General features: G+C 39.2%; 1 protein-coding gene and 1 long non-coding RNA gene across 3 annotated transcripts in view; both read left to right on the top strand.

Moving 5' to 3' along the window:
- Positions 1-27,213, top strand: part of LOC135777007 (uncharacterized) — a 231,319-nt gene that overhangs the window by 57,578 nt on the left and 146,528 nt on the right. The gene's annotated exons all lie outside the window — the stretch shown is intronic.
- The window catches only part of arsib (arylsulfatase family, member Ib), a 94,823-nt gene continuing 69,600 nt past the window's right edge, over positions 1,991-27,213 (top strand). The window contains exon 1 of one of the 2 annotated variants that reach the window (XM_065287685.2): positions 1,991-2,442. In XM_065287685.2, the coding sequence (XP_065143757.1) occupies positions 2,096-2,442 (347 nt within the window). In that variant the 5' untranslated portion in view covers positions 1,991-2,095. The remainder of the gene's footprint in view (positions 2,443-27,213) is intronic. The other variant, XM_065287686.2, reaches the window with a different exon arrangement.

Here is a 27,213-nt window from a genome sequence, read left to right on the forward strand (position 1 = left end):
CCCTTGACAGAAGCAAATGTGATATGCATCCATATGTTTGCTCTTTATCTCGTCTCTCGGATAAGACGCTAACTTTTATCTACAGTTTATGACATGTGCAGCACGCAGATGTCCCGCTACGGTGGCTCAACGCAAGCCATTCAGTGTTTGACATCAAAATACCGCGAGACCAGACTTCTCCATATGCATTTGATTCGCTCTCGCAGTACTTTGATTTCATACGATTGCCCTGCGTAGCGCCAATGAAGTCCCTCAGTTGTGCGTGTGAGTCTAACCTTGTGACCACAGATTCTATCCATCATCACTCTCTGACACTTTCGTCTCGTTTTTATTTGACGAATAAACAATGTAGCGAGTAACGTTAAGTGTCATTTCAAATGTAGTGGAGTAAAGAGTACAAATACCCAATCAAAAATGTAATTGAGTAGAGAGTAAAAGTTGCTTATATTTTTGATACTCAGTACAAGTACAAAGTAGCCCAAAAAAAACTTAAGTACAGTAAAGAAGTACATTTACTCGAGTACTTTACACCTCTGGATTTTTCTATTATCTATTACGTTTTATGAACAATTACGTCACAGTATTTGCAGCGGAACTGCCAAATAAGGACATCGACTCCCAGCCCAACACTAGGAGCAATCCGCCATTTTCAATTTCTCGCTGCGATATTGTAGTCCAAGCTCAAGGATGCAGAAGTTACGAGAGAGTAAATCAAAATGTTCGGTTGTTGAACCTGTGCCTGGTTGAGTTTTATTTTTCACAGAAATGTCATTTTTTTAGTGCGCGAAGCACTAAACTAAGAATGATAGTCAACTATATAATTGTTAATATTCGGAAATAAGACAGCCGGCATTAACACACCATTGCGATACCTCCATATGAAGACGTTGTTCTGCAGGTTCGTCATCTTTATTTTCATCTCGCTCCATTTCCGACTCTGGTGTGAACATATAAGGCTGGATGGACAAGTCTTCCGTTGTTAACATTTTGTGAATAACGAGTAAATAAAACGTTTCTGTGCCGCTAGATAATCGTATCTCTGCTATAAAACTACAAAAATGGCCGAACGGGGTGGAGTTTAACTGAGTGTCACCTCTGCAACCTGGAGAGGGGGTAGGGTATGACGTGCATTTAAAAAGACAGTACCAAAACGAGTTGCTCTCAGATGCACATCAGAAAAGGGGTAGAAAGGGTGCATGTGGGGCTATAATAATGAGGAATTCAGACCCAAGCATTGCAGTTTCGCTTTATATAGAGCACAAATAGATGATTTATATGTAAAAAGGACAGATTTAAAAGCATGATATGTCTGCTTTAAGCTTTTACGGACAGAATTGTCAGAATGAATAAATTATAGCAAGCTAATCTATTTTGCAGCACTTTTTTATTCCATGCCTTGTTGGAAGCACATATGCAGGGTTAGGTTTCTCTATAACCCTGCTGAATGCCTCATCATTTCCCTTTCAAAACAGCTGTGCATTTTTGATGATCATACCCACTAAAGCCACAAGCTACTTTTGTCTTCTATTTAAAATAAAATATTTTTTCATGTATTTTTTGTACATTAATTTAATGATAGTAGCATATGTAGGGTGTAAAACAGGTGCCATTAGATGCCCAGATGATTTGGTGTGAAATATACATACCTTGGCAACAAATATATCGTTTTATCTTCATATAGGCTATGCCCATCCAATAACTGAAAGAGTTTAAAGCACGGGTGTTTCAAGATTGATATGCCTCACAAGCTTGCTCTCAAAGTGGTCAAAATGTACCTTGGTCTTTTTAATCCATGCATTTGTAAACATAATGCGTGTCAAAAGCAAAATTGTCCTATTTTTTATCTTGCATTACAGAGCTAGTAGGTCCAAAATGTAAATAATTATAAAATGCTTTACAGCAATTCTGAAATGTGTGTATGATTTAATTTTTGATTTTGCCTGTTTCTATTGTTCATTGGGCTGTCGTAACGCAGACTTGGCAACCTTGCTACGCCACGTTGCTAACTTTAGCCCGTCCCGTCGTTCAGCATCAGCACGCAGATACGATATTAAATGGATTGTCGCAAGTCTTTATTTAACTTCTCTTTAAACTAATGAGCGCTCGAGAAGAGGTTAAATTCTATATAAAGCGGATGGCATTATTCGTGCTTTCTGCACTTTACATACTTTGTCTACAAACCTCCGCGTTACGGCTACGGACGAGACCGAACCCTGTGGACGTCGAGCGCTTTCCGGTTGAAAGAGCTCCTTTAAAACATAAACAGCCTCCGCATATTATCTTCATCCTTACGGATGACCAGGGCTTCAATGACATCGGTTATCACAGCAGGGACATCCACAGTCCGACGCTGGACAAACTGGCGGCAGAAGGAGTCATACTAGAAAATTACTATGTTCAGCCGCTGTGCACCCCGTCCCGCAGCCAGCTCATCACGGGCAGGTCATTCTCTGAACCTTATCTTATTCATTTTAAACAGTGTGAAGATGACATTGTTTTGGTGAAAGAGAGCTGTGTGTACAAGAAAGGTTACAAATGCAATAAAATGTTCAGGAGTTAAACATTTTCTCATAAAGTTAAACATATCTTGTGTTTTTTACATTGACAAATGTATTATATTATGGACCAAAATAACATTGTCATATAGTTGTTTACAAGACAACATAATAGATGTAAAATACACTGATGTTCCTACGGTACTACATACAATAAACATAATGTAGCCAAATGCAGCATACAAAGCCAGATCAGTTGGTTGGTTAGTCTCACTACCTGGTTTTAGCTGGCGCAGCAGGCTGGTTTTAAAGGAGTTTTAGCCACATTTTAGGCTGATAGACCAACTGACCCACTGGCTTTAGCCATCAGCCATCAGTTATCTTTTGTGTCCTGCAAAGGAAACTTTGTGGTTTCTCAGACTTCTGAAAGATGTTGTCCTCACAATAATCTCTCCTGCCATCTGATCCTTACTTGAAATGGAGAAAATACACATTATGTCATACCATTAATCGTTTAAAAATCACATTGTTTGTAGGCCTATCAAGGGAAGATAAGCAAAATATTTTTAGATGTATTAATAAAAACATTGAAAATATAAATAGGATATAAACATGATATGGAGGGCCAAATCTGACAAAATAATAAATAAATATAAATAAATAAATATATGAGGAAATGTAAACAAACATAAATACATGCAGAATATATCAGGGCCGCCAGAAGTCATTTTGAACAGGGGGTGCTGTGAATTATTATTATAGTTTTTTTTTTTTTTTACAAAAAAACCTATGAGCCTATAGGCCTGTTTAAAACACATTTTTAAAAATAAATACATTAAAGCAACACTATGTAGTTTCCATGTAAAAATGACTTACAGCTCCCCCATGTGGTTGAAAAGCGCAACAGTGCCTGGTATCAGACACTCTTCTGCAGGCAGGGGGAGGGGTGGGGCTGTGTGCTCTACCCTCCACCGCCACTTTCAGAGTGTGCTTGTAGCAGCTAGGAGGCTGCTCAGGTTGCAGCAACAGTACAATTTGTCCAGTTAAAAGTTGTTCTATCACTGAAATAATTTTAGAGACATTATTTAAAGGTAAAAAAACTACATAGTGTTGCTTTAAGTTTCACTAATTTATTGTCATATACACTTCAGTGCACACATCCAGGGTCTGAAACACACAGACATCAGCAGTTCTCAAATGAATATATGCCCTATTAATCAGAAGCAGAAATACTTTTAACTCTTTCACCGCCAGCGTTTTAAAAAAAAGTTGCCAGCCAGCGCCAGTGTTTTTATGATTTTCACCAAAGTTTAATGCCTTCCAGAAAATGTTCTTCTTTAAATATATAAACATACAATATACCAAATGAAAGAACAGACCCTCTGCTTTCAAACAAAAAAACATTTAATCCTACCTTCAGTGGTTCTTTTGTAATCAGCTTTTGAATATGGGTAGGTTTCTGCATAAACGCATTTTGAGCAAAAAGCAGAGATAATTCCATTTTTGTGACGGACTTTTCATAGAGATCCCATTCAGAGCGATATTTAAAACAGACACGGACATGCAGCCGCTTGCCATAGGGCAATACTTCTAGGTTTAAAAAGTTGCGGAAGGGCGCCACCTGGTGGATCATAGCGGTATTGTGGAAAGACGGAAAATCTCGTAATTGGCAGGGAAGCGTTTTCTCTTGATTGACGAGATATCTCGTCAATGGCGGCGAAAGAGTTAATAATCCCAGGGGGAATTACTTTCGTTATAACTTCAGATATACATACATACAACATATTTACATACAACATATAATATTATAACAACATTTAATATTAATTAAACTTCACAATTTTCAATGTCCGTGAGGACGAACATATTTTATTTTTGTTTTTAAGTTAGGATCACACATCGATTAACAGTGGTAAAATAATCTCACAGTAACATACCTAGTATATTTTTATATAGATCTTTTTGACTAAAATCTGTACTATTACTGTCTGTTTTTAAACTTAAAAATAATTCATAAATTGAACAAAAATAATAAAATGGGTTAAGTTCTGATATTGTATACTTTTATAAAGAAATACATGGTGTATAATTACATTTGTAGAAGGCTTTTGGTGTTTCCTTTTTGTACATTACATTAATCCCTCACTACCGGACTATAGTCCAAGAGACTCAATAATATTACCTTACATTTTAAATGCTGCTGTGCATCCATGTATGTAATAAGCAAACCCGCGTTGTCATCCCGTTTATACTGTATGCCAGGGGTCTCAAACTCAAACTGGCTTGGGGCCATTTCTAAGACAGACATTTCATTGGGGGGCTGCAGAGCTATTTTAACATTTAAAAAAGTAAAAATTTCTGTAAATGTCATTTTTACTTTCTATTATTATTTAATGTATGATAATACTTGAAAACATATAAGCAGTGGTTTTATCTTTTTAATATACACTATTTTATAAAAGTAGCCTAAGTAAATCTTTTCTTAACCTTATCTTAAATAACCTTATTTTAACCTTGCACTAAACTAACAAATTTAATTCCTGTATACATTTATAAACTATTACAAAAAATTACCACCAGTAAGTGTTGCTGTTTTGATTTATTTTAGATTGTTTTCAGTCATATAGTATTGACTTCATTATGTTCTTTGTTATTTCAGTTTTAATGGATTTTCTATTATATGTGGGAAAATATTAATAAGTGAAAGTGATCCCATAACTTTTGAATGGGTAGTCCATGTTATACAAGCTAGTTGGACAGAAAAAAATAATACTGCTCTATGTGTTATTGAATAGTAAGCTAATAATATATTATACTTCATATATATCAGTATACATACTTTTATCTTCTGTACATTTCTTCTCATCTTTTCTCTTTTCTTAACCTGAGCACTTTGATGGCTCTTTTCTTATCTGTAGTTTAAAATGTGTTGCATTACATCTACCGCTCTGCCTCCCTCCCTATGCAGTGTCTCCATTAGAAGCTGTAACTTGTTGATGTGAACCCCACCGCAGCTCGATCTTCCCTGAGTAACAGCTGATATCCACCCGGAAGTAACAAATCTTCTTTGGACAAACACTACAAAGTCCCGATCAGTTTAACTGATAGCATGGTGACAATTATATGATTGACGCGAGGTTCAGATGAGGAATTAAAATCCGATCATGCATTCCGTTATCCTCGACATCACTGAGCGCGCGGTTCATGGCTGCGTAGCAACGGGTGACGTGACCCACGCCACGGAGCGCAACTTCCGCTTCCGAGCACTTTGGAAAGTAATGCTTTGACTCGTTTTAACGCATTGTTAGACGCGACATGTGAATGAACACTTGAACGTTTAAATAAAAAATCAAACGAATATAAAACAAAGTTAATAAAAATCTTTATGCGGGCCAGATTATGTTATATTTTTGAAAGGTGACGCGGGCCGCACAGAGGGGAAGGGCGGGCCGCAAATGGCCCGCGGGCCGGGAGTTTGAGACCACTGCTGTATGCGGATATTACTAACGCACTCTTTACTCTAGCAAAAGACGCTCGCGTCACGCATTGCGCTGCATTGCGCCGGTTGTATAATAGAGTCCAAAGTCTCTCATGAGGGGATGAATGTCCAGGGACTTCAGAATTTCTGTGTGGGCATGCATCAGCAAAAGGTGTGTGAGTCTTTTCTGGGTCAAGGTGCTGCGTACCCATGTCTTCAAAAGGCGGAAAAAGTGCGCTCGGATGAGGCCAGGGAAATGGGTAGGCACAGACAGTAATGAAATTAAAATCCAAAATACACGTAATAACCTACGTGTGTCAAAAATAATTTCCTAAAATATTCATAAGTAATATATAAATTGTGCAAAATATTTTTACTTAAAAAAATAAAAAATCTCCCTCTCCCTCACTTCCCGCGGCCATGGAATATACAGTACAAGAAAATGTAAAAATAGGAGAATACATTTTCTCATTTTATCCACATTTATTTCTACATTTATTTATTTCAACATTAATTTCTTTGTTTGTATGCTAATGGGGGGATGTGTGTTTCACCTCAGACATTGCATTCCCTTACGAGGGAACTCAAGCTGCATTGCCGAAGCTACTCTATGGGAACGCCCTTCTTTCAATTCAATTCAAATCAATTTTATCTATATAGCGCTTTTCACAATTGTTAATTGTTGCAAAGTAGCTTTACATGAGCACATGTAGAGGAGAACATTGAAAATCAATACATAGTACAAGAAGTGGAATATAGCGGCTAAGGATAAAAAACCGTGTAAGCGAGCATATTAAAGCAACACTATGTAGTTTCCATGTAAAAATGACTTACAGCTCCCCCATGTGGTTGAAAAGCGCAACAGTGGCTGGTATCAGACACTCTTCTGCAGGCAGGGGGAGGGGCGGAGCTTTGTTTCCTACCCTCCACCGCCACTTTCAGAGTGTGCTTGTAGCAGCTAGGAGGCTGCTCAGGTTGCAGCAACTGTACAATTTGTCCAGTTAAAAGTTGTTCTATCACTGAAATAATTTTAGAGACATTATTTAAAGGTAAAAAAAACTACATAGTGTTGCTTTAATAATGTAACGTATACAGTAAAGTGCTAAGTTAAGCCAAAGTTGGCTGACTCTCCCTGGGACTAAAAAACCCCCTAGGAGAAAACCCAATGGGAAAAAATCCTAGAAGGACAAAAAACCCTAGGGAGAAATTAATATTTATATTTATAATATATAGACATGGTAGGGATAGGAATCGGGTAAGCGGATTAAACTGGTTCAGCCGGTGGCCGTTGGTCGCGCATCGGTTGGGCATCACGTTGAAGGACAACCAGTAGATCAGTGGTGCGATGACCTTCACAGCAACAGGAACTGGGTCTGTTTGTCTCATTGTCCTCGGGGTCGAGGACGAGACAGGGAGACAAAAACAGAATTCTATTAGCGTAGGGGCAGAGATGTTCACAAGTCTCTGAGCTCGAGTCCGAGTCAAGTCTGAAGTCTTTGACCTCGAGTCCAAGTCAAGTCTGAAGTCTTTGAGCTTGAGTCCAAGTCAAGTCTGAAGTCTCTGGGCTCGAGTCCAAGTCAAGTCTCAAGTCTCGTTGTAACAAATAAAACTCTAATAACAAAAAGAAATTATAAACATTTATAAAAAAAAACAAAGTTGCACATTAAGTAAGGTCAGTGGTGTAGTCTAGATTTTTGTAGTGAGTATACTGTGATTTTTCCGTCTCACCCTTATGACACTCGTCCCAGCGCAACGCACCACTCACACTCACAGATGCATACAGTATGGATCTTCATGTAACAGAGCATTCTGAAAGTGTACTCATAAACACATAAACTGAATGTGTTATCAACATGTCAGTTTATTATAAGAAAAAAAAAGAGTTTAACAGCCAATGGGTTTACAGCTGGGGAAACTGGACTGATTTTTAGACTGGTTTAGTGTTAATTAACATCTAACTTGGGGCCAAAACTTACTCAACTGTTAATTAAAATTAAATAAACTGTTTACAATCTTCAATCCGTGGCTAACACACGCATTGAAGAAGAAAAATATCCACTCTTTCAATAGCTATTATCTGACAACTATTGATAACATTACCATGTGTAATTTAATGGTGTAAATGTTTTTAATTAATACACATTTAAGATGACCATGAATTAACTCTAATTTGCATAGTCATTGATATAAAAAGCTTATTTTTTGCATATAATACAAGCATTGTCTAAAAATGAGGCTTTTACTTTTATTATTACAAGACCATCATGTAGCCTAATATTAGACACCAAAACCAAAGTGAAGAAAATTATCTTTAATTTGCAAGTCTGAACTGAACATCAACGCAGACATGAATTTCCTCACAGAAGTTTAAGATCATATACATCTTGAACGTAGATATATAAATGAACACAGAGAAGGGAAGTTTAACACTGTGAAGCACAAGCAAACATGCTGAAGGCAGCTAAAAACCATCAGGATATAATCACGGGCTTATTTTATTGCACTTGAAACCTTATCTATTAAACTGGACTGATGATTTAAATGTTTACTCACATGTGCGTTGTTAACTCTCGGATTTCATGTTGAAGCACTGCTCCACTCGTTCACTGCTCCATATGGACAATTCCTGTTTGTTTACAGTGTCGCGTGAGCAGCTACACTGCAGGTTCGAGTTCATTTGGCGCTAAGCAGACCTCTAGGTGATGTCAAAGTACCGTGAGAGCGATTCAAAGCAGATTTCTCCATGTGATAACTGATATCGCTCTCGCGGTACTTTGTTGTCACTCCTCGCACGTGGGTTCTTGTGGCGCCACAGCAGTCTGCTCCCCAGTCACTCTAGATCCGCTATAGTATTAATTTGATTTCATACGCCGATCGGATTGCGCAGTTCGGCAGGTACAGTATGACCCAAAGTAGCGCAACTCTGGACCTGACTGGAGCCGGACCAGATACACTGAACCGCATGTGCGTACAAAAATCTGCTCACTTGAGCCCCTTTTTGCGGTTAAATTGTTTAACCATTTAAACAATTGCAAGCCTTAGAAACACGTTAATGATAAACTTACCCTATTTAAATTGCATATTAATCCGCAAATCGCATGCGAGCTGAACCGCGGATCCGTCACAGCACTACCCATAGCTTCAGATGAATGCCACAGCAGCAGCTGGCTGCAGGTACAGTCAACATGTATGTTCGCGGCCGCGCGCGCGGAGCAAATACGTCACGTGTTACGTCGTGGGCAGGTTGTAGGTAACGGAGGGAGCTATGACAGCGAGCTCATCAGACGTTTCCTAAAAATAAACATTGTTCTCGAGTCCGAGTCGAGTCTGAAGTCTTTGAGGGTCGAGTCTCAAGTCGAGTCTGAAGTCACTGTGTGTGTGACTTAAGTCGCACTCGAGTCCGAGTCTCAAACTCGAGTCCCCATCTCTGCGTAGGGGCCGTTCGCATGTAATGCAAGTCTCATACATTATAGTGGTTTAATTCAGCTCGGTTCCAGACAGGCTAACTATTGCGGCAAGAGTAAATTACCCATATGAGGTATGTGAGTGCTTTGTTCTAGACAAAATAACTACTGCGGGAAAAGTACATTTACTGGACATTCTATGTGAATGCTTTGTTAAAGAAGAATGTCTTAAGTTTAGATTTAAATTGCTCGACTGTGTCTGATACTCGAACATTATTTGGTAAATCATTCCAGAGCTTGGGGGCTAAGTAGAAAAAGGATCTACCACCTTTAGACACTTTTGATATTCTAGGGATAATTAAGTAACCAGAATTTTGTGATCGCAGTTTACGTGGTGGATTGTATTCTGATAGTAGTTCTTTAATATACGAGGGCGCTAGGCCATTTAAGGCTTTGTAGGTGATTAGTAATTTTTTAAATTGTATGCGATATTTAACTGGTAGCCAGTGTAGAGATGCCAGAATTGGACTAATGTGGTCATACTTTTTAGATCGAGTAAGTACTCTAGCGGCGGCGTTTTGAACCAGCTGTAGCTTGTTTACCTGATTTGCATGGCATCCCCCGAGTAACGAGTTACAATAGTCTATTCTAGAGGTCATAAAAGCATGGATAAGCTTTTCTGCATCTGATGCAGACAGCATATGGCGTATTTTTGAGATATTTCTAAGATGGAAGAATGCTGTGCGGCAGACGTTGGAGATATGACTATCGAAAGATAGATTGCTGTCAAACGTTACGCCTAAATTCTTAACCGTGGAAGATGGCACCACCCTGCAGCCATCTATGGGCAACTTGTAATCTGACACATTATGTTTGGAGCGATTTGGTTCAATAATAAGTATCTCAGTCTTATTGGAGTTTAGCATAAGAAAGTTATGTGCCATCCAGTCCCTAATATCACTAATTCAGTCTGTTAGCTTAGCAAACTGGTGGGTTTCGCTAGGATGTGACGAGATGTAAAGCTGGGTATCATCCGCATAGCAGTGAAAACTTATGTTATGTTTCCTGATAATGTCTCCTAGTGGTAACATATATAACGAGAATAGGATAGGGCCTAGAACTGATCCCTGAGGTACGCCGTATTTAACGGGGGAGTGATAGGACTCTTCCTCATTAACATAAACAAAGTGATTTCGATTGGTTAGATACGATCTAAACCAGGCTAACGCCTGACCAGTGATGCCAACATAGTTTTCTAGTCTATTGAGTAGGATTCTGTGATCTATTGTGTCAAAGGCTGCACTAAGGTCTAGTAATATAAGGATTGAGATTTCACCACGGTCGGATGTTAATAGAAGGTCATTTGTAACTCTAAGCAGCGCTGTTTCTGTGCTATGGTGGGGCCTGAATCCTGATTGGAACTTTTCATATGTATTATTATTCGCTATGAATGTGCGTAGCTGGCTTGCCACTACTTTTTCTAAGATTTTAGAAAGAAAAGGTAGATTTGAGATTGGTCTAAAGTTATTAAGATCTCCCTGGTCAAGGTTTGGTTTTTTAATGAGCGGTCTAATAACTGCTAGTTTGAAAGCTGTTGGAACATATCCTAATTCTAGCGATGAGTTAAAGATATTTAGTACCGTGTCGGACACTACATGAAATACCTCTTTTAGTAATTTTGTGGGAACGGGGTCTAATATACAGGACGATGATTTAGATGACGTTACTAATTTAGAGAGCTCTTCTCTTGCAGTAGGTTTAAATGACTCAAGATGTTCGTATGATAATCTAGTGGTAAATGTACTATTGGGTAGAGTGGTGGCTGCTTGCGTAGTTTCTATGTTTTCCCTAATAAACATAATTTTGTTAGTAAAGAAGTTCATGAAGTTGTTACTATTGTGTTGGAGTTTACTATTGGTTTCTGTTTGTTCTTTGTTTCTAGTCAGTTTCGCAACTGTGCTAAAGAGGAAACGAGGGTTGTTATGATTTTCCTTAATAAGCGTACTGAGATATGTAGATCTGGCGGTTTTAATAGCCTGTCTGTAGTGTTGAACACTATCTTTTCATGCTGAATGCCATACATCTAACTTTGTGTTTCGGTAGTTTCTTTCCATTTTTCTAGCTATTTTTTTAAGGGCTGCAGTATGATGGTCATACCATGGAGCTGGCGTTTTTTCTTTGATTCTCTTTTTTCGAATGGGAGCAACGGCATCCATCGTGTCCTTCTTGTGATTGCGTCTCAAGTAGGGATGTCAATTTATGCAATTTCCCATATTCGATGATCATTTAAATTAACGATCAATCAATCGAATAATCGTTAACAGTAATAGTGCAATAAGCCTTCACTGCAGTGGCATATAGCCAATGACATAAAAGTGTGCATAAAAACGACAGCTTCCTCACGCGAATTAAATTTTTTTATTTTGTCTAAATAACATGCTAGTGGGATTGTAAAATGAGTCAATGTAGTTGTTGTTTTGATAAAATCATCAATGTGAACTTCTCTCGTAATGAAATATAATTACTAATAGACAGAGTGTATAACTCCGCCTCACATGGGCACTCTGCAACAGACGCATGAAAATCCATGTCAAAATAACAGTTTTATTATCATCAAGTGTTATTTATCAAGTTGTTTACCTCGCTTTCCGAGTCGTTGATACACTGTTTGTAATTATATCCAAGAAGCACACGAAGGGCACTTTTCTCGTCGTCACCTCAGCTTAGACGTACTTTCAGCAAAGGTCCTTAATTTACGGAGATGGCAACCTTGCATTAGCAAACACGCAGCGCCCCAGGCAGTCAATAATGATGATCAGTGATATATGTTGCGGGCATTTAGGGTGTAACGACAGTCAGTTACAGTTAACATTTGACAGTTTCTTGCCATAATTTAAGATTACATTTTAATCTGTTCATTAAAAACGGCTTCTGGTCTCCTTCTCTGTATATAGCAGCGTTGCTATGCTATTCTTGCAGGCTTCCCTGAAGAGGGTCTTTGCTTTCAGTATCCTAAACGTATTTGCATTTTCTGCGTCGGACCCTCTCAGATCCACTGCGGATGTAATTTCGTTTCGTTGGCAGCCAGCCAGCCTCTTCTCGCATGACGTTAAAAAGCACATGCGTGTGCTTGGCATCGAGCATCGTTGTGATCATAGCTAGTAGTTTAACTTTTGCGCGCTCGCTTATTTTGTTTTCTCCGACTGTGTGTTTTGCGCAGGCGCCGCACACACGTGCATGATCTTGTTTTGCAACAATCGTTAAGTTTTATCGAGTAAATTCTTATCGACAATTAATTGAAGATCGATTAATTGTTAACATCCCTAGTCTAAAGCACATATGTCAAATCAATCCAATGGTCAAGTGACACGTCATGAGCGGGTGACATGGGAACCAGGCAGCTATAAAAAGAGCATTCAGCAATGCTGGCTTCAGCTTTTTGTGCCTCAGCAAGCATGTGTGTCTTTCATGTCCAAGCAAAGTTTCAGAGTGTGACTTCCACATGTACTCGGTTCATAACGACCAAGGACTTGCATCATCTCTGAATTATGTGCCTCAGGGCACAACACGCTCGGTCAGCCCTTCAGAGGACTGACAGCCCTTGTGTACATTGTGAAGCGATGCCGCTCCGCTCTTTAAGGAGGGTTCCTCACGGTACGCCTACGCTTCCCACTAAAACGTTCAGGGTAACATCTTCACTAGTGGGCAAAGCATATAAATTGGCAGGGCAGGCTGAAGCTTCTCTGCACACTTTAGCTATCCTGCAAGCGTATCAAGCTGAGATGCTGAAAGACTTAGATGAAGAGGCGGCGGGTAGGGGTGGGCGGAATGACCACAAATCTATTCCACGGAATGAGTCATTTTATTTCACGGAACGGTATATTTCAAGGTATAAATGTTTTTCAGTTCATATTGTTTTTTGATTATAAAAATGTACAGAAATTTGCCACTCACTCTAGCTTTTAACTAAATGCCCACCGCAGTTTTAATTTATGAGCAATTTAAAGTTTATAATGTTAAAGTGAAAATGCCCAAAAGATAACAACAGACAGACAGAATCTTGTTTATAATTGAGTTATTCATTTTATAAACTATTGAAGCTATAGTATGCATTCATTGTATTTTGTATTTATGCATACAATATATTAAAAATAGGCAATATGTAAAATGAACAGATATATGCAAAAACCTACAGACAGGATGAATACCTATAGCCTATATGAGAGACGAAGCTCTAGATATTATAAATATGACAGGTGCTATGATGTAATGATCATGAAGTCTGTTTTACGGTCTTAACACCCTTTACTTTCTATTAGACCTTAACATTTGCATCTCTATTTCGTCTTTCCGATCAAATATGTTTGTACTATAAGCAAATGGCGCATCAAACTACATCGCTCCAGCAGGGCACGTGTCACTGATATAAATGCGAGTTTTGTCTTAGCTTGTTTTAAAGTTGTGAAAATTTTTACAACTATTAGCATTATGTGTGAGAAAAACCCTTTATTTGGTGTCGCAGCTCCTTGCATGTCTAGAGAGACCTCTGCACACGAGAGACCGGCCGGCCCGGTGGCTGCAGCATGAGCACAGGTAGTGAGAGAGAGAGAGAGAGAGAGAGAAAGAGCGAGCGAGCGTCTCGCTGCAAAACCGCAGTGGATTCACTGGCAGTTATTATAAAAATTACAGAAATAACTTGTTAATTTTTTGTAGTGAATATTTTTACATGTTTCTCCATCACACTAAGTCTTACATGCGGGAGGGCAGAGTTAGCCATGCCCACTTATTTGCAGTCCGCGGAATAGACGGAATAGAAAAATCTCTTACGTCTGACATTTTATTCCGCGGTAACGGAATATACCTTCATAGGGCTTATTCGCAAACACCGAAAGTCGCTAACCGCGGCCATATTGTTGACATGACATCTGTCCTGCCCCTAGCCGCACGTTAGGCCTGGCAAACTCGACTCCTTTAAGGATCCGGGTTATTGTGAGTCACTCACTAAAGTGATCCGGGTTGTGTGAGTCACTTGAATCACTTGAGTCAGTATTGCTAAATCGCCAAGGAAACTCAGTACAGACCCACTTGTTACCGGCTGATCCACGCGACTCGAGATTCTCAGAGCCGGAAACATTGCAGACTCGCAGACTATAGGACTCGCTCTACAGATCCACTAACCGGCTGATTCGCGTGGATCAGCGGGAGCCGGTTAGTGGATCTATAGATCGACTGAAGTCTCCTCAAAAGCAAATCCACAACAAAAGCCTTTCACTTCTGAGATAACATGCTTATAGGTTTTAGGTTTGGTGTGTATGGTCGACCATTAAAAAAATAGGCCTAATAATAATAGCATAATAATATAGAAAAAACTGTGTCCTGCTTATGCAGCCCCCAGAGGCGGAGAGACAGTTCGCGCTGATCAGCCGGTTACGAGTTGAAAGATTCTCTAGTCAGAGAAGATCTCTCGAGTTTGCAATGTTTCCGGCTCTGAGTGAGAATCTCGGGTCAGTTCGCGGCTCGCGCGGATCCGCAGGTCTCTCGAGTTTGCAATGTTTCCGGCTCTGATTGAGAATCTCGGGTCAATTCGCGGATCCGCGGGTATCTCGAGTTTCGGGTCAGTTCTCGCGCAGATCAGCCGGTTACGAGTGGATCTGTAGTGGGAGCGAAGTCTCATCAATAATGTTGAAAGAGGTTTGTGTGTGTGGTGGCTAGTGCTGTGTTCAAAATATCGATACGACGATACATCGTCATGGACGCCTGACGATGCGCGCATCGATACAGCACCTTCCGTATCGATTTGGATGTACTTTTGAAAGTAACGTGACGAATTGGTGTTGATCCGTGATCCATATGGAAAGGACGCATGTGTCCCGCAGAGTACGTAGAGTTAAAGGTGGCGGGGTATACTTTCAGTTTGCGTGTCTGTCTCGCTGGTGCACGTGTCTGCATAGAGAGCCGCGTACTCGCGCTCTCTCTCTCGCGCGCGCATTTAAGTCAATGAGTTCAGTATGAAAGCGCAGATATCTTAGCCTATACTACTGCAAAGGGCTTTATTAGCCATGCTCTTATAAAACAGTACTAACGCATTTGAGAAGAAACACGACAAAGATTTGCTTGTGAAAAGTGGACGTCTAGAGAAGAGATACAGAGCTACTTCAAACTATAACTGTCACATTAATAATCTGATTTCTATTCAATAGTATTAAGTCTGACTGCATGTTTATAGATATATTCATAGATGTAGAATAATGAGAGACAAGAGTAAGGCACCATCTTTGTAAAACTGCTTTTAAAAAAAACATAAGTTAAGTACTAACTCTGGGATTTGAAATATTTCTAATAGCTAATAAATGAATGGCAAAAACACAACTGTTTACAACACTGCTTATTCAATGTACAATAAACAAATAATAATAAAAATAATAACAATAATGATACTAAATTCTGAACAAAAATGTAATTCAAAATAGTCTTGTATCGTGATGCGCATCGTATCGGGACCCTTGTATCGGGATACGTATCGTATCGGGGAATTGTTGGCGAAAAACAGCCCTAGTGGTGCCGCTGTTTATGGTTTTACATTGAATTGTAGTAGGACTCAACTGATCCGGGTAAATGACACTAGAGACTCGCGACTCATGAGTTATTTTAAAGATCCGGGTTAAAGATCCGAGTGAGTCGCGACTCAAACAGGTCTACCGCACGTAGATTTGAGTTGAGGGGAGCAGTAGCATAAAGGAATAGTCTACTAATTTTCAATATTAAAATATGTTATTACCTTAATTAAGAAGAGTTGATACATCCCTCTATCATCTTAGTGCGTGCACGTAAGCGCTGGGGCGCGCTGCGACACTTCGATAGCATTTAGCTTAGCCCCATTCATTCAATGGTACCACTCAGAGATAAAGTTAGAAGTGACCAAACACATCAATGTTTTTCCCGTTTAAGACGAGTAGTTATACGAGCAAGTTTGGTGGTACAAAATAAAACGTAGCGCTTTTCTAAGCGGATTTAAAAGAGGAACTATATTGTATGGCGGAACAGCACTTTTGGGAGTACTTCGACTCGGCGCAGTAACACCCTCCCTCTGGGTGAGAGGGAGAAGGGGAGCGGATTTTTCAGGCGAGTTGAAGTACTCCCAAAAGTGCTGTTCCGCCATACAATATAGTTCCTCTTTTAAATCCGCTTAGTCCACATTACCAAACAATACGTTTATGCTAATTCACACTCGCGCAAATCACTTGCCTTTAATATTGCTTGTAATAAAAGCTTCTGCAGATGTCCTCAACACGCTGCGTTTCGTGTAACTCTAAACAGTGTAATCTCTTACCTTTTGGCATAACAGTTAGTTAATGTAATAGATTAAAAAGCATTACGTAGTCAATTTTCACAACAACTGCAGGTAATCTAATGTTATAGACCTCAGCAATGAGCTTCACTGTCATTTTAAGTGCTCGTGCACTTGAAGTTCAAATAGATTTTAATGCTATCAATGGTTTATCCTTCATCAGGTGGGAAAAATCACTCAGAAAGTGATCCCAATGATGTCGTTCATTATATCTGTATCGTTATAGTTTTGGTATTAGCTACGCTATTCTGTTAAATATAAAACGATTTTCGAAACTATATTTTTTATAGTTATCGTTATAATGTGAACGGCCCTTAATTCCCTACCCAGTATCAATTGCAGACCTATTATTATGTTCATATAGTTATTAATACTAATTTAATAACTGTCTCAATTTATGGCAGCTTATTTGAAAGAGCAGTTTCAGCCACTGCTTACAGCTAACGTTAACCATATGTGATCAAATTATGGGGACAGACTTTGCTGTGAGGCATCCCTAACGTTACCTGTGGTAAAATGATGGGGACAGACTTTGCTGTTGGGAGTCTCTCCTTCGCTGGTTCAACTCCTCTGTCTCCTTCCTTTCATGTTTTCTGACAGTCGGTATCGCATAAAAACTAATTCCGGGGTTCTTTTTGCTGTTGTTAGAACAGCCGTGTATTACACCACACATCATCGCGCAGTTTTAAAAAATTTCATTGATAGTACCATGCATAATACCCACGCTGCCTCGCTTGTCAATTGACAGACTGACAGTTCTATGTCAACAACATGGCGGCCGCGAACATTGATGACGTAGATCGAATAACTCCTATACCGCCCAGCCCTAGCGGCGGCAGGGCTTGCAAAATTTCAAAATCCCTGGTAGCCCTTCGGGCAGGCACTCTTCAGTTTTTGGTAGCCCGAATAAAAAATACAGTACTTTTAATGTAGAATATTAAGACAAAACATCTATCAAAACACAAATAACATATATCAATTTTCAGTACATATCAATCATTAGTTCAAATTTTTCTTCTAACCGAAGTGTAATCTCTATGAACTTCAGATTCTGAATCTGAAATATTAACTGAAGTCACAGATAAGAAAATTTGACTTGACTTTGTGGGCATAGTAGAGATGCGCGGATGGGCTATTATTTCATCCGCAACCGCATCACAAAACTCATTATCCGTCCGCCATCCATCCGCACCAAGGTTTCTGACCAGTTTTCAAAACCGCACCCGCCCGCCATCCGCTGACTGGGCGATGCAAGACGCTGCTGATGACAGCCGCGAGACTAGAAAGCTCTAGAATATCAGCAGTGAACTCAGTCTCCGATCGGCGCACACGGGACAAAAATAAATAAATAAATAAGTAATGCCTAAATTAAACGCACAAATTACATAGTCTGCACTGGTGTCATCCTGATTTACCACTTTGTAAAACTTATTCCAGGCAAACCTTTTCTGACCTTCTATTTCCTTTGTTTTTAATTCTCATTTTTTGAGGCGTTGATAAGAGCTATGTCAAAATGCGTCCTCATTTCTCTGCGCTGTTAATGATAGAACGAATGGATTCTTAACATGCCGAGGCTATCCCAAACAATTAAAACCTTTATTAAATAAAAGTGTATTAGAAAACTTTTTCTTGTCACTGTTTTAGTATTATAAGTTATGTTTTGTGTTAATATTATTCTGTTTATGTTGCGTATATTTGCAACATAAGGTTGATTATTTGATATACTGTTGAATAGTTTAATCTACATCAATGTGTCATATTTTCTAAAATAAATTAATATTTGTGATTACATATTTATTTTAATAAGTCAGAAATGTCTCCGCTGTTTTCTGCTGATAGGCGCGGTGGGGGCTACTGGGGGCGCGTGTAACAGGTGACGCAAATTATGGGTCCTCAGAAGGCTAGACCGTCTCATTTCAGTTCTCTTTGAGAACTTCTGAGGCTGCCACCCTGAAAGACAGAGTGCTCACCTTTTAAGGTTGCATGCTTAGAAGGACACAGCTAACAAGCAGTCGATCCGCCACCCGCCGAATCTAATTAAAATATAATTTTTCGTCACGTCATCCGCCCGATCCGCGGTTTATCCGCGGAGTCCGCGGCTGTAACCGCCAACCGCGCATCTCTAGGGCATAGCACAGGGTTCCTCAATTAGTTTTACCACGGACCAATACAAAGCCAATAGGTCCTCTAACCACAATGTTTAATCTGCTATTCTTGTTGTTGTTTTGTTGCTGTTGTTTTTTTAACAAACAAAAAACTGGATTTCCATGTAAACCAACTGTTCCCGCTCATCCCCACACCAGATATACTCACAATTTAAAAGTGGTTCAGTGGTTCACAAAACTCACAGTTTGGATCATCCAGTCACAGATTGGATAATTTTTTCGATTAGAAAAACAGGGGCTACTGTCGCTTTAAGAGCGATTCTGCACTGAGTCACTCTCTTCACTGCTTGTACAATCTATATCACTTTAAAGCTTGCTGAGAGAGATTTAATTTTCTTAAGTGAGAATAGTAATGACTGACAGGACGAAGTTGGAGGATTTGCCCAACAAATCCATGACAAATCAGTACGGATTGCTTCCTATACTGCGGCTTCGCGCGATCACAAAAGTGAAAGTAAAACTCGAGCGCGCGCTTAAACGCAATTTAAATACCCAATGCCTGAATTTCATACACCATTATTACCCATCTAAATCTGTGAGAGAATGCATAAGCATTTAAATATATTTTTCCTCCCTATAAGTCAAGATAGCCCGACGGGCAGGGCGGGGATGCATTTTGATAGCCCGACTGCAAAGCACAATAGCCACGGGACGTCAGGCTAGCGATTTTGCGAGCCCTGGGTGAGGTACCTCTTATATTTTGTCGAGTCACGGATGTGTTGCTCAACGCTATTGAAGCAACTGCTGGAGCCATGGGTAGATCGATGGGAGCTCTTGTGTCCACAGAAAGACATTTATCATAAATATGTGTGTGAAACCTAGAAATGCAATGATCCCAAAGCCACAAGTCTAAAGAAGTTATGTTTCACGTTTGAGGTCAATAGGCCCAAAAATGAGGTTCTTGCAAGGGTTTTTGTAAGACTAGTGCATTTTCTAAGTGCCAGTCAGCCCCAAAATAAAAGTTTTTTGTTTACATGCATACATTATTATTTATCCTTATGTTAGCATATAAAATGCAGATCCACACCAGGAAATAAAACGTCACACAAAGATCCTTGGATTCATTATCTAATTGGCTACACGTTCTGTCTATCATTATTTTCAATGAAGTCATTGGAGGAACGAGCGAGTCAGATGACGTCATGAACTTTGACAGCGCTGTTTGGATATTATGTATACTCACCAGAGGTGGGTAGAGTACCCAAAATCTGTACTCAAGTAAAAGTACAAGTACTTATACAAAAATGTACTCAAGTAAAAGTAAAAGTATCAAATATTGAGTAAGAGTAAAAAAGTATTAGATGAAAAAACTACTCAAGTAGTTAGTTACTCGTTACTAGGGGTGGCACGGTTCACAAAACCCTCGGTTCGGTTCGTATCACGGTTCTATGGTCACGGTTCACGGTTCAGTACGGTTCTTGTTGTTATCTTTTCTTTAAATTTTTAACACTCCAGAAATGTATTATCTTATTAATGTATTAATTATCCATAATGTAGGATACAGTATTAAAAAAAGTTATATCATGTAATCATGCACAAACTGAATTTGACTTTAAGCACATTATTGGGACCATCTCTGAGGAAAGCCAGATGAGATTTTGATAGAGCAAGAGGGAAGACATTGATGATTTCAACATGCTTTTCATTTATTTGGCAAAAAAGAATGTGTATTGCCATCTACATAAACTTTATGTGCATTTTTAGCACACAAAGATAACTTGCATTTATTAAAATGGCAACTTCAGTGTAGCTCTTAGATTTATCACTGAGAGGCTGCTTTAATACTGAGAGTATATGTGGACGAGAGAGAAACATAACCTTTACACCTGTAATATTTAAATCCGTCTCTTTTGTCCACTTTTGACCACTTCTGTCCTGATTACTTTGAGGGGCAATTTCTGAAATAAGATCGCGCATCTTTCACACGCTAGCAAAATGAAACTATGCGGAAATCAGCCGCTTTAATTTTATCAATGAAAGGCTAAAAATAGCGCTGAATACGAAAAGACGTAAAACATTGTTGTCAGTACCTCAGATTAGATAAATGGTCGGAGAGAAGGCGGTCTCCTGTGGCGGTTCGAGCACATTCAACCCATACACTGCAGTTATATCTATTGTTTTATTTCCGCTGTCATCATAATTAACATGAAATAAAAATATGTTTCCACACACCAAACTTATACGACGCTGGCGCATCCTCCAACTGCGGGCAGACTTCCTTTTCTCTCCCACTTGCCATTTCTACACGTAATATAACCTGCAGTACTTATACTCCAAACCAGTCACCTCTTCTTTCGCGCGAAAGGGAAACACGCTATCTGAGGTCACATACAGGGCATGAGACTACATTGCGCATGCCATGAACCGTTGAACCGTGCGGTACACACGCGCTCCGAACCGAGACAAGCGAACCGAACGGTTCGGATTTTTTTCATGGACCGTGCCACCCCTACTCGTTACTTCCGATCTGATAGAGAAGTAGCGCAAAGCACTGAATTTCAGACTACTTGGAGGGTTTTCACAAACCTCTCCTTAAAAGTCTCATTGTTCTGCTTATATACAAGTAAAGCAGCCTATCTCAGTCCTGCAATGGGTACATTAACATCACATAACGTGTCATTTGAGGAAAAATCGCAAACACACACACACAGATGTTTTTCTGACGGTTAACTCTGTATTTATTTTCATGTTCACAACACAAACTTGTCAGCATCTGCCTTTAAACATGCAAACAGTAAACAAAAAAGAACGTGTGTGTCTCTTTGTTATCATGTTTTTATATGAATAGGTTATTTTCATTGCCATTACAGTGAAATTACTGAACATAAACAGGAGCTTAATAAAAATGATCATTTTAGAATTTCATATGGAACTTATCTGTTTGTGCAAATCAACTCTACATTTATTATAATATATAATACATGTTTCTTTAAAATCAAACTTTATTCTTTTATTTTTATTCATTAATTTTTAGGAAGGATTTAAATAAAATACAATCCCGTTTTTATTTGAATGTATTTTCTACACATTAGTGAGCAGAGGTGGAAAGAGTAATAAAATATTGTACTCAAGTAAAAGTAAAGTTACTTTAATAATATTTTACTTAGGTAAAAGTAAAGTTACTGGTCTAAAAATCTACTCAAGTAAAAGTAAGTCATTTTAACTTTACCCAGAGTAAAAGTTACTTTTTTTACAGCGGGGAGTGATTCTAGTATAGATGGATGATTCTAGTATAGTTCAAAAAGGACAAGGAAATATAAATCTCAAACTAGTTGTTTTTAATTGTAGGAACATCTTTACAATTAAAGTGCAATAACAAAAAGTTAATAAAATAAAAAGCTTTTTTTAAACTAAGAAACATTTATGGAATTGTTTAATGATTTTTACATGTGAGTTATGCACTTTTAAAGCAAACATAATATGAGGTCAGCTGCTAGTAAATACAATCACTATAGTAAGGTTGTAATTGATGTATTGCTGGTAACATACAATATTTTATTAAACTAAATGACCATATAATGAGATGAGTGCCATGGCTATATATACTTTTCACACGTTTATTGTCTTCTAGCATCCCTGACCTGGGTACCTGATGTCTAAGACCTTTATTCTTTCACTCTCTCTCTCTCCTCTCTCTCTCTCTCTCTCTCTCTCTCTCTCTCTCTCTCTCTCTCTCTCTGCAATGTCTAAGGACCTGGTCATTCTTGAGGACTTTCTGAAGTTGTGTTTGTCTTGACGCGAAGCTGCTAGACCTCGGAAGATAAAGCACATGGTATTAAAAACGCGTTGTGCAAATGAACGTTAAAAATCCTGCGGGAATTCCGTATTCGAGCATGAATCCTACCTTTCATAGGAATTAAACAATCGCTTCTCGTCAGTGGAAAGTGGTCGCTTAAATATGGCCAGGGGTTTCTTTCATAAGATTTGAACTGAGGCGGGTCTGCATTAGCGCGCGCCTGTCTCTTCCTTCTCCATGGTTCTTTTTGGGCGTTCCCCTGCCCATCAATCATCCGTTGCGCGTCTTTATCACCTAACTTTTTTAAATATTTTTTTACTCATTAACGGATATGATTTAAAATGTAGTGAAGTACAATACTTTAAACAAAACATACTTAAGTAAAAGTAAAAGTACAGATTTTAAAAACTACTCAAAAAAGTAAAAGTACACAAAAAAACGACTCAATTACAGTAACGTGAGTAAATGTAATTCGTTACTTTCCACCTCTGTTAGTGAGGTGTCCGGATTTGTGTAAAAATGCAAGACGTTGTTACGCTGACGTCAGTTTGTTTAGTTTTGTGGGGAAATGATATGGAAATGTGCAGATGTGAACGTGCTGTTTGTATGGTTTAACTTACACTAGGTTTTGTCATCGCTTGCACAAGAGTGCATATGGCAAAAAAACTCGTACAGTGTGTGAAATGACCAGTGTTTAAATAGACATTACTGTGACTTACCACTTCAGGTTGGATCTTGAATTCCTGCAGGCTGAAATGTCAGCTCCTTTATTGAACAAAGCATGCATCGCATTATGAAACCATTCTTTTTGACCTCTTGGAGTGAAAACATAGATCGAACTTGAAGCCACGCATGATCTGCCTCTGATAACCCGCACAACGCACACGTGCCCTCATCTGCTTCTCCTATCATCTACACACGGTCGCGCACGCTAAAGAGTGACCGCGCAGTCACGCGCTAAAGGGTGACGCAGCCTGTCTCGCGAAACTGTCGAACACGCCCTATAAACTTTTAGAAAATATATTCATTAATTATTGCCATTTGACAGTAGCGCAGTAACGCCGCCAAATGTAGCGAATTAAAAGTACAGTTTTTTCAGTAGAAATGTACTTGAGTAAGAGTAAAAAGTACCCATCCTTAAATTTACTCTAAAAGTACTAGTTACCCAAAAAATTTACTCAAGTAAATGTAACGAAGTAAATGTAATTCGTTACTACCCACCTCTGATACTCAAGCCTACTTTTGAAAAAAAAGTTTGAACACGGGTGTAATCTCATATACAGTGTTACGACATAAATAGTCCTCAGATTGTATATTATATTTTATTACGTTCATGCGAAATCGGATGTAAACAATGGACAATATATTTATATTTCATGGATTATACTAGAGCCCGACCGATATGCATTTTTTGGGCCGATGCCAATACAGATATTAGGGGGTAAAAAGGCAGATATTCTTTATCTGTATATTATAGTACAGTACGCATATACTACAGTATATTATACTACCGTACTGTACATAGAACATAGAATACAATAAATACATAAACAGAATATACTATATATAAATAAATAAATCATTTTTTTGCAATGATCACTCACAAATGTGATGATCAAAAACTTAAAATGACGTGACATGTAATATAGGCAGGTGTGTTTAACAAGTTAACAATAAACTTTATTATCCAAAATGATTTTTATATAAGTGCACAAAACCATAAACTTGACTTATTATAAATAACTTTAAAACGCAAACAGAACTAAATATATATAACTTAAATCATTGGCAGTTTTGATGAGAATAACATTATATTGGACTTGTATTAAAAAGGAAACTTATGGAGTAATTTATTAATAACTTTACAGTAAGTTTTTTACTTTACAAATAAGTTAGCAACTAATCGTTAAAAAGACAATGCTTGACTAACAACATTCTGATGTAGGCTAATGTGTAATGTAATGCACAACGTTTTTATGATGAAAGACTTTTATGTTCTCCCTCTTTTATTTAGCGAGGGTGTAAAGTTGTGCAAGCTTATTTAATCAATTGCTTTTAAATAAGCATGTTCAGTAACAACACAAGCAGCTGTAATCTCACAGACCTGCGCGCCAGTTTAAACACGTCTGTTCTCCGACTCGAGTCATTTCTCCTGCTTGCGTTTTTAACAACTCGCAAGTGGACAAAATAGACAACGTGGCAACAGGAATGTGTCTTTCTAGTCCACTTATAATACAATTGAACAAAGCGCGTCTTAATACCAGGTGTAAAATGTTGTGAAGACACAGCGTAACTGCCGCTGCCTGAACTGAGAGGCTGACTGAAGTGAAGGGGGGTTGGCTGGTGTCACTACAGTGAGTGACCTGGGTCACCATTAGCAACCAATAGAGCGCGCTCTGCTAGACAAACAAGTACTTACATCTTTCGAAAACATTTAATGTGTTCTGTAAGAAACATTCATATCGGCTGCATATCTGCGGTTTAAACGTCAATACAGATATATCTGCAGCAGGCTCATATCGGCCGATAAAATCAGCAAAACGATAAATCGGTCAGGCTCTAGATTATATGCATTAGTGGTCAAAAATGGTTTCATGAGTTATTCACACATCTGAACATGAGTTATTCACACATCTGAACAGACTGGATTCGATTTGCGATCGTTAAATCAACACAAAGGTAAGAAGTCCCGTTTATATTTCTGTTTGTATCTCAAAACAGAGACCATAGACCACAGACGATTGGTTAACTTTGGTTAATAGAGTCGCTGTGCTGACTCACATGAGATAGCTGGGGTTAAGGCTAAATGCCAAGAAAAGTGTGCTTTCTCCAGCACAAAGGACAGCTTTTCTTGGCATTATATGGGATTCAACAACAATGCAGGCACATCTATCCCCTGCTCGTGTGAAATCCAGTCTTTTAGCTGTAGGCAGAGAGAAGTTAGGCCAGTCACACTTTGGAAGTTAGGCCAGCCCCACTTTGGCCGAATCGGCTATGATTCTCGGACCTATTGTCCCTTCTTGATGGTCCACCTTGGGAAATACCTGTCAGGAGGGACCTCCTCTCTGGCGGGTGGCTCGATTCTTTACCCCCACCCAGAGCTATGAAAACTATGGGTCTGGCCTCTGAGGGGACCAGACTCATAGACTCTGGTCTCTCAGGTAAGGCTGTGGAGACTATTCCTGACTCCAGAGCTTCCTCCATGAGGAAGATGTATGCTCTTAAGTGGAGAGTGTTTGCTTCCTGGTGCAGCAAAGGCAGAGGCCTGTGGTTCATCCCAGGGTCCCAGCCTGGAACCTGGCTGTTGTGCTGGAGGGTCTGTCCATGGCTTTGTTTGAGCCCATTGAAACAGTTCCAGTTAAGTTTGTGGCACTAAAGACAATGCTTCTGTTGGCAATCACCTCTCTGAGGAGGGTGGGTGATCTTCTGTTGGTTTCCCCACGTGCATCGAATTTGCGCCGGGGATGGTTAAGGCTTTTTTTGTAGATTAATAGCGCTTTTCCATTGCATAGTACCCCACGGTTTGGTTTAGTTTGGGTCGGGTCAGCTTACTTTTGGGAGCTTTTTCCATTGGGTGCAGTACGTAGTTCCCAATACTTTTTTAGTATTACCTCAGACAGGGTTCCAAGCAACCCGAGCTGATACCAAAACATGACGCGAAAATACTCTTGATCACTGATTGGTCCGAGCGAATCGTCACTACCAGCGTCATTGCTATAATGTAAAAGATTAGCTTTACCTTAGTGCTAGCTTGCGATGTCTCAAGCAAACGTTGTCATCTGTGTTCTGCTATAAGTTCCCAAACTCCCTTTTAGCGATTAAAAACATCCACAGGTTGAGAATCAGGGACACCATTCCAGTTTTTTCCAGACTTGCAGTTTTTTGCGGAACATTTGCGACGAGCACGTCAGCATTATATGCTTAAATACAACTTCAGTGAGGCTCAGTGGAGCGCTTTGACTGACACCGGTGTTTATACAGAAACTGTCATTTGAGACAGAGGTAAACACGATGTGCAAACATCTATTTGTGGTGGCCAATTGTGATTTTGTGGCGGACTGAGAAATAAATTTATGTAATGGGGATGTAAATTACTACAACGCTCTCACTTGTATGATGTCACAGCAGTAGGCAGCGCAAATATAACGGCACGCCTATAATCCCTCCCTCTGCAAAGTGTTACTAAACTCGATGGAAAAGCTAACAACACCAGAGTGAGGTGAGCTGACCCGACCTGACCCAAACCGTGGGGTACTATGCAATGGAAAAGCGCCATAAGTGCCACAGCCGAACGTGCTATAGGCTCTCTGTCCTCCCCCTTTTTAGGTATAGGAATCAGGAAAAGCTTAACTTGGTGTGTCCAGTGCAAGCACCCATTGGCGTCAGAGCTCATTCTACTGTGACTTAAACTAACTCACGTATGTCCAAAACGGTTACTTTTCAGGAAGTGAAAAAAACACTGTATTTCGAAAGCAGTTGAATGTAGCGTTGTCATACTTGGAATGGCATCTTTACATGTAACCATATTCTTGCCAGTGTAATGATATAATCCACATTTGACCAAAATTGAGTTTAAATGGACATATG

Source organism: Paramisgurnus dabryanus, chromosome 18, assembly GCF_030506205.2.
Source record: "Paramisgurnus dabryanus chromosome 18, PD_genome_1.1, whole genome shotgun sequence".
NCBI classification, from domain to species: domain Eukaryota; kingdom Metazoa; phylum Chordata; class Actinopteri; order Cypriniformes; family Cobitidae; genus Paramisgurnus; species Paramisgurnus dabryanus.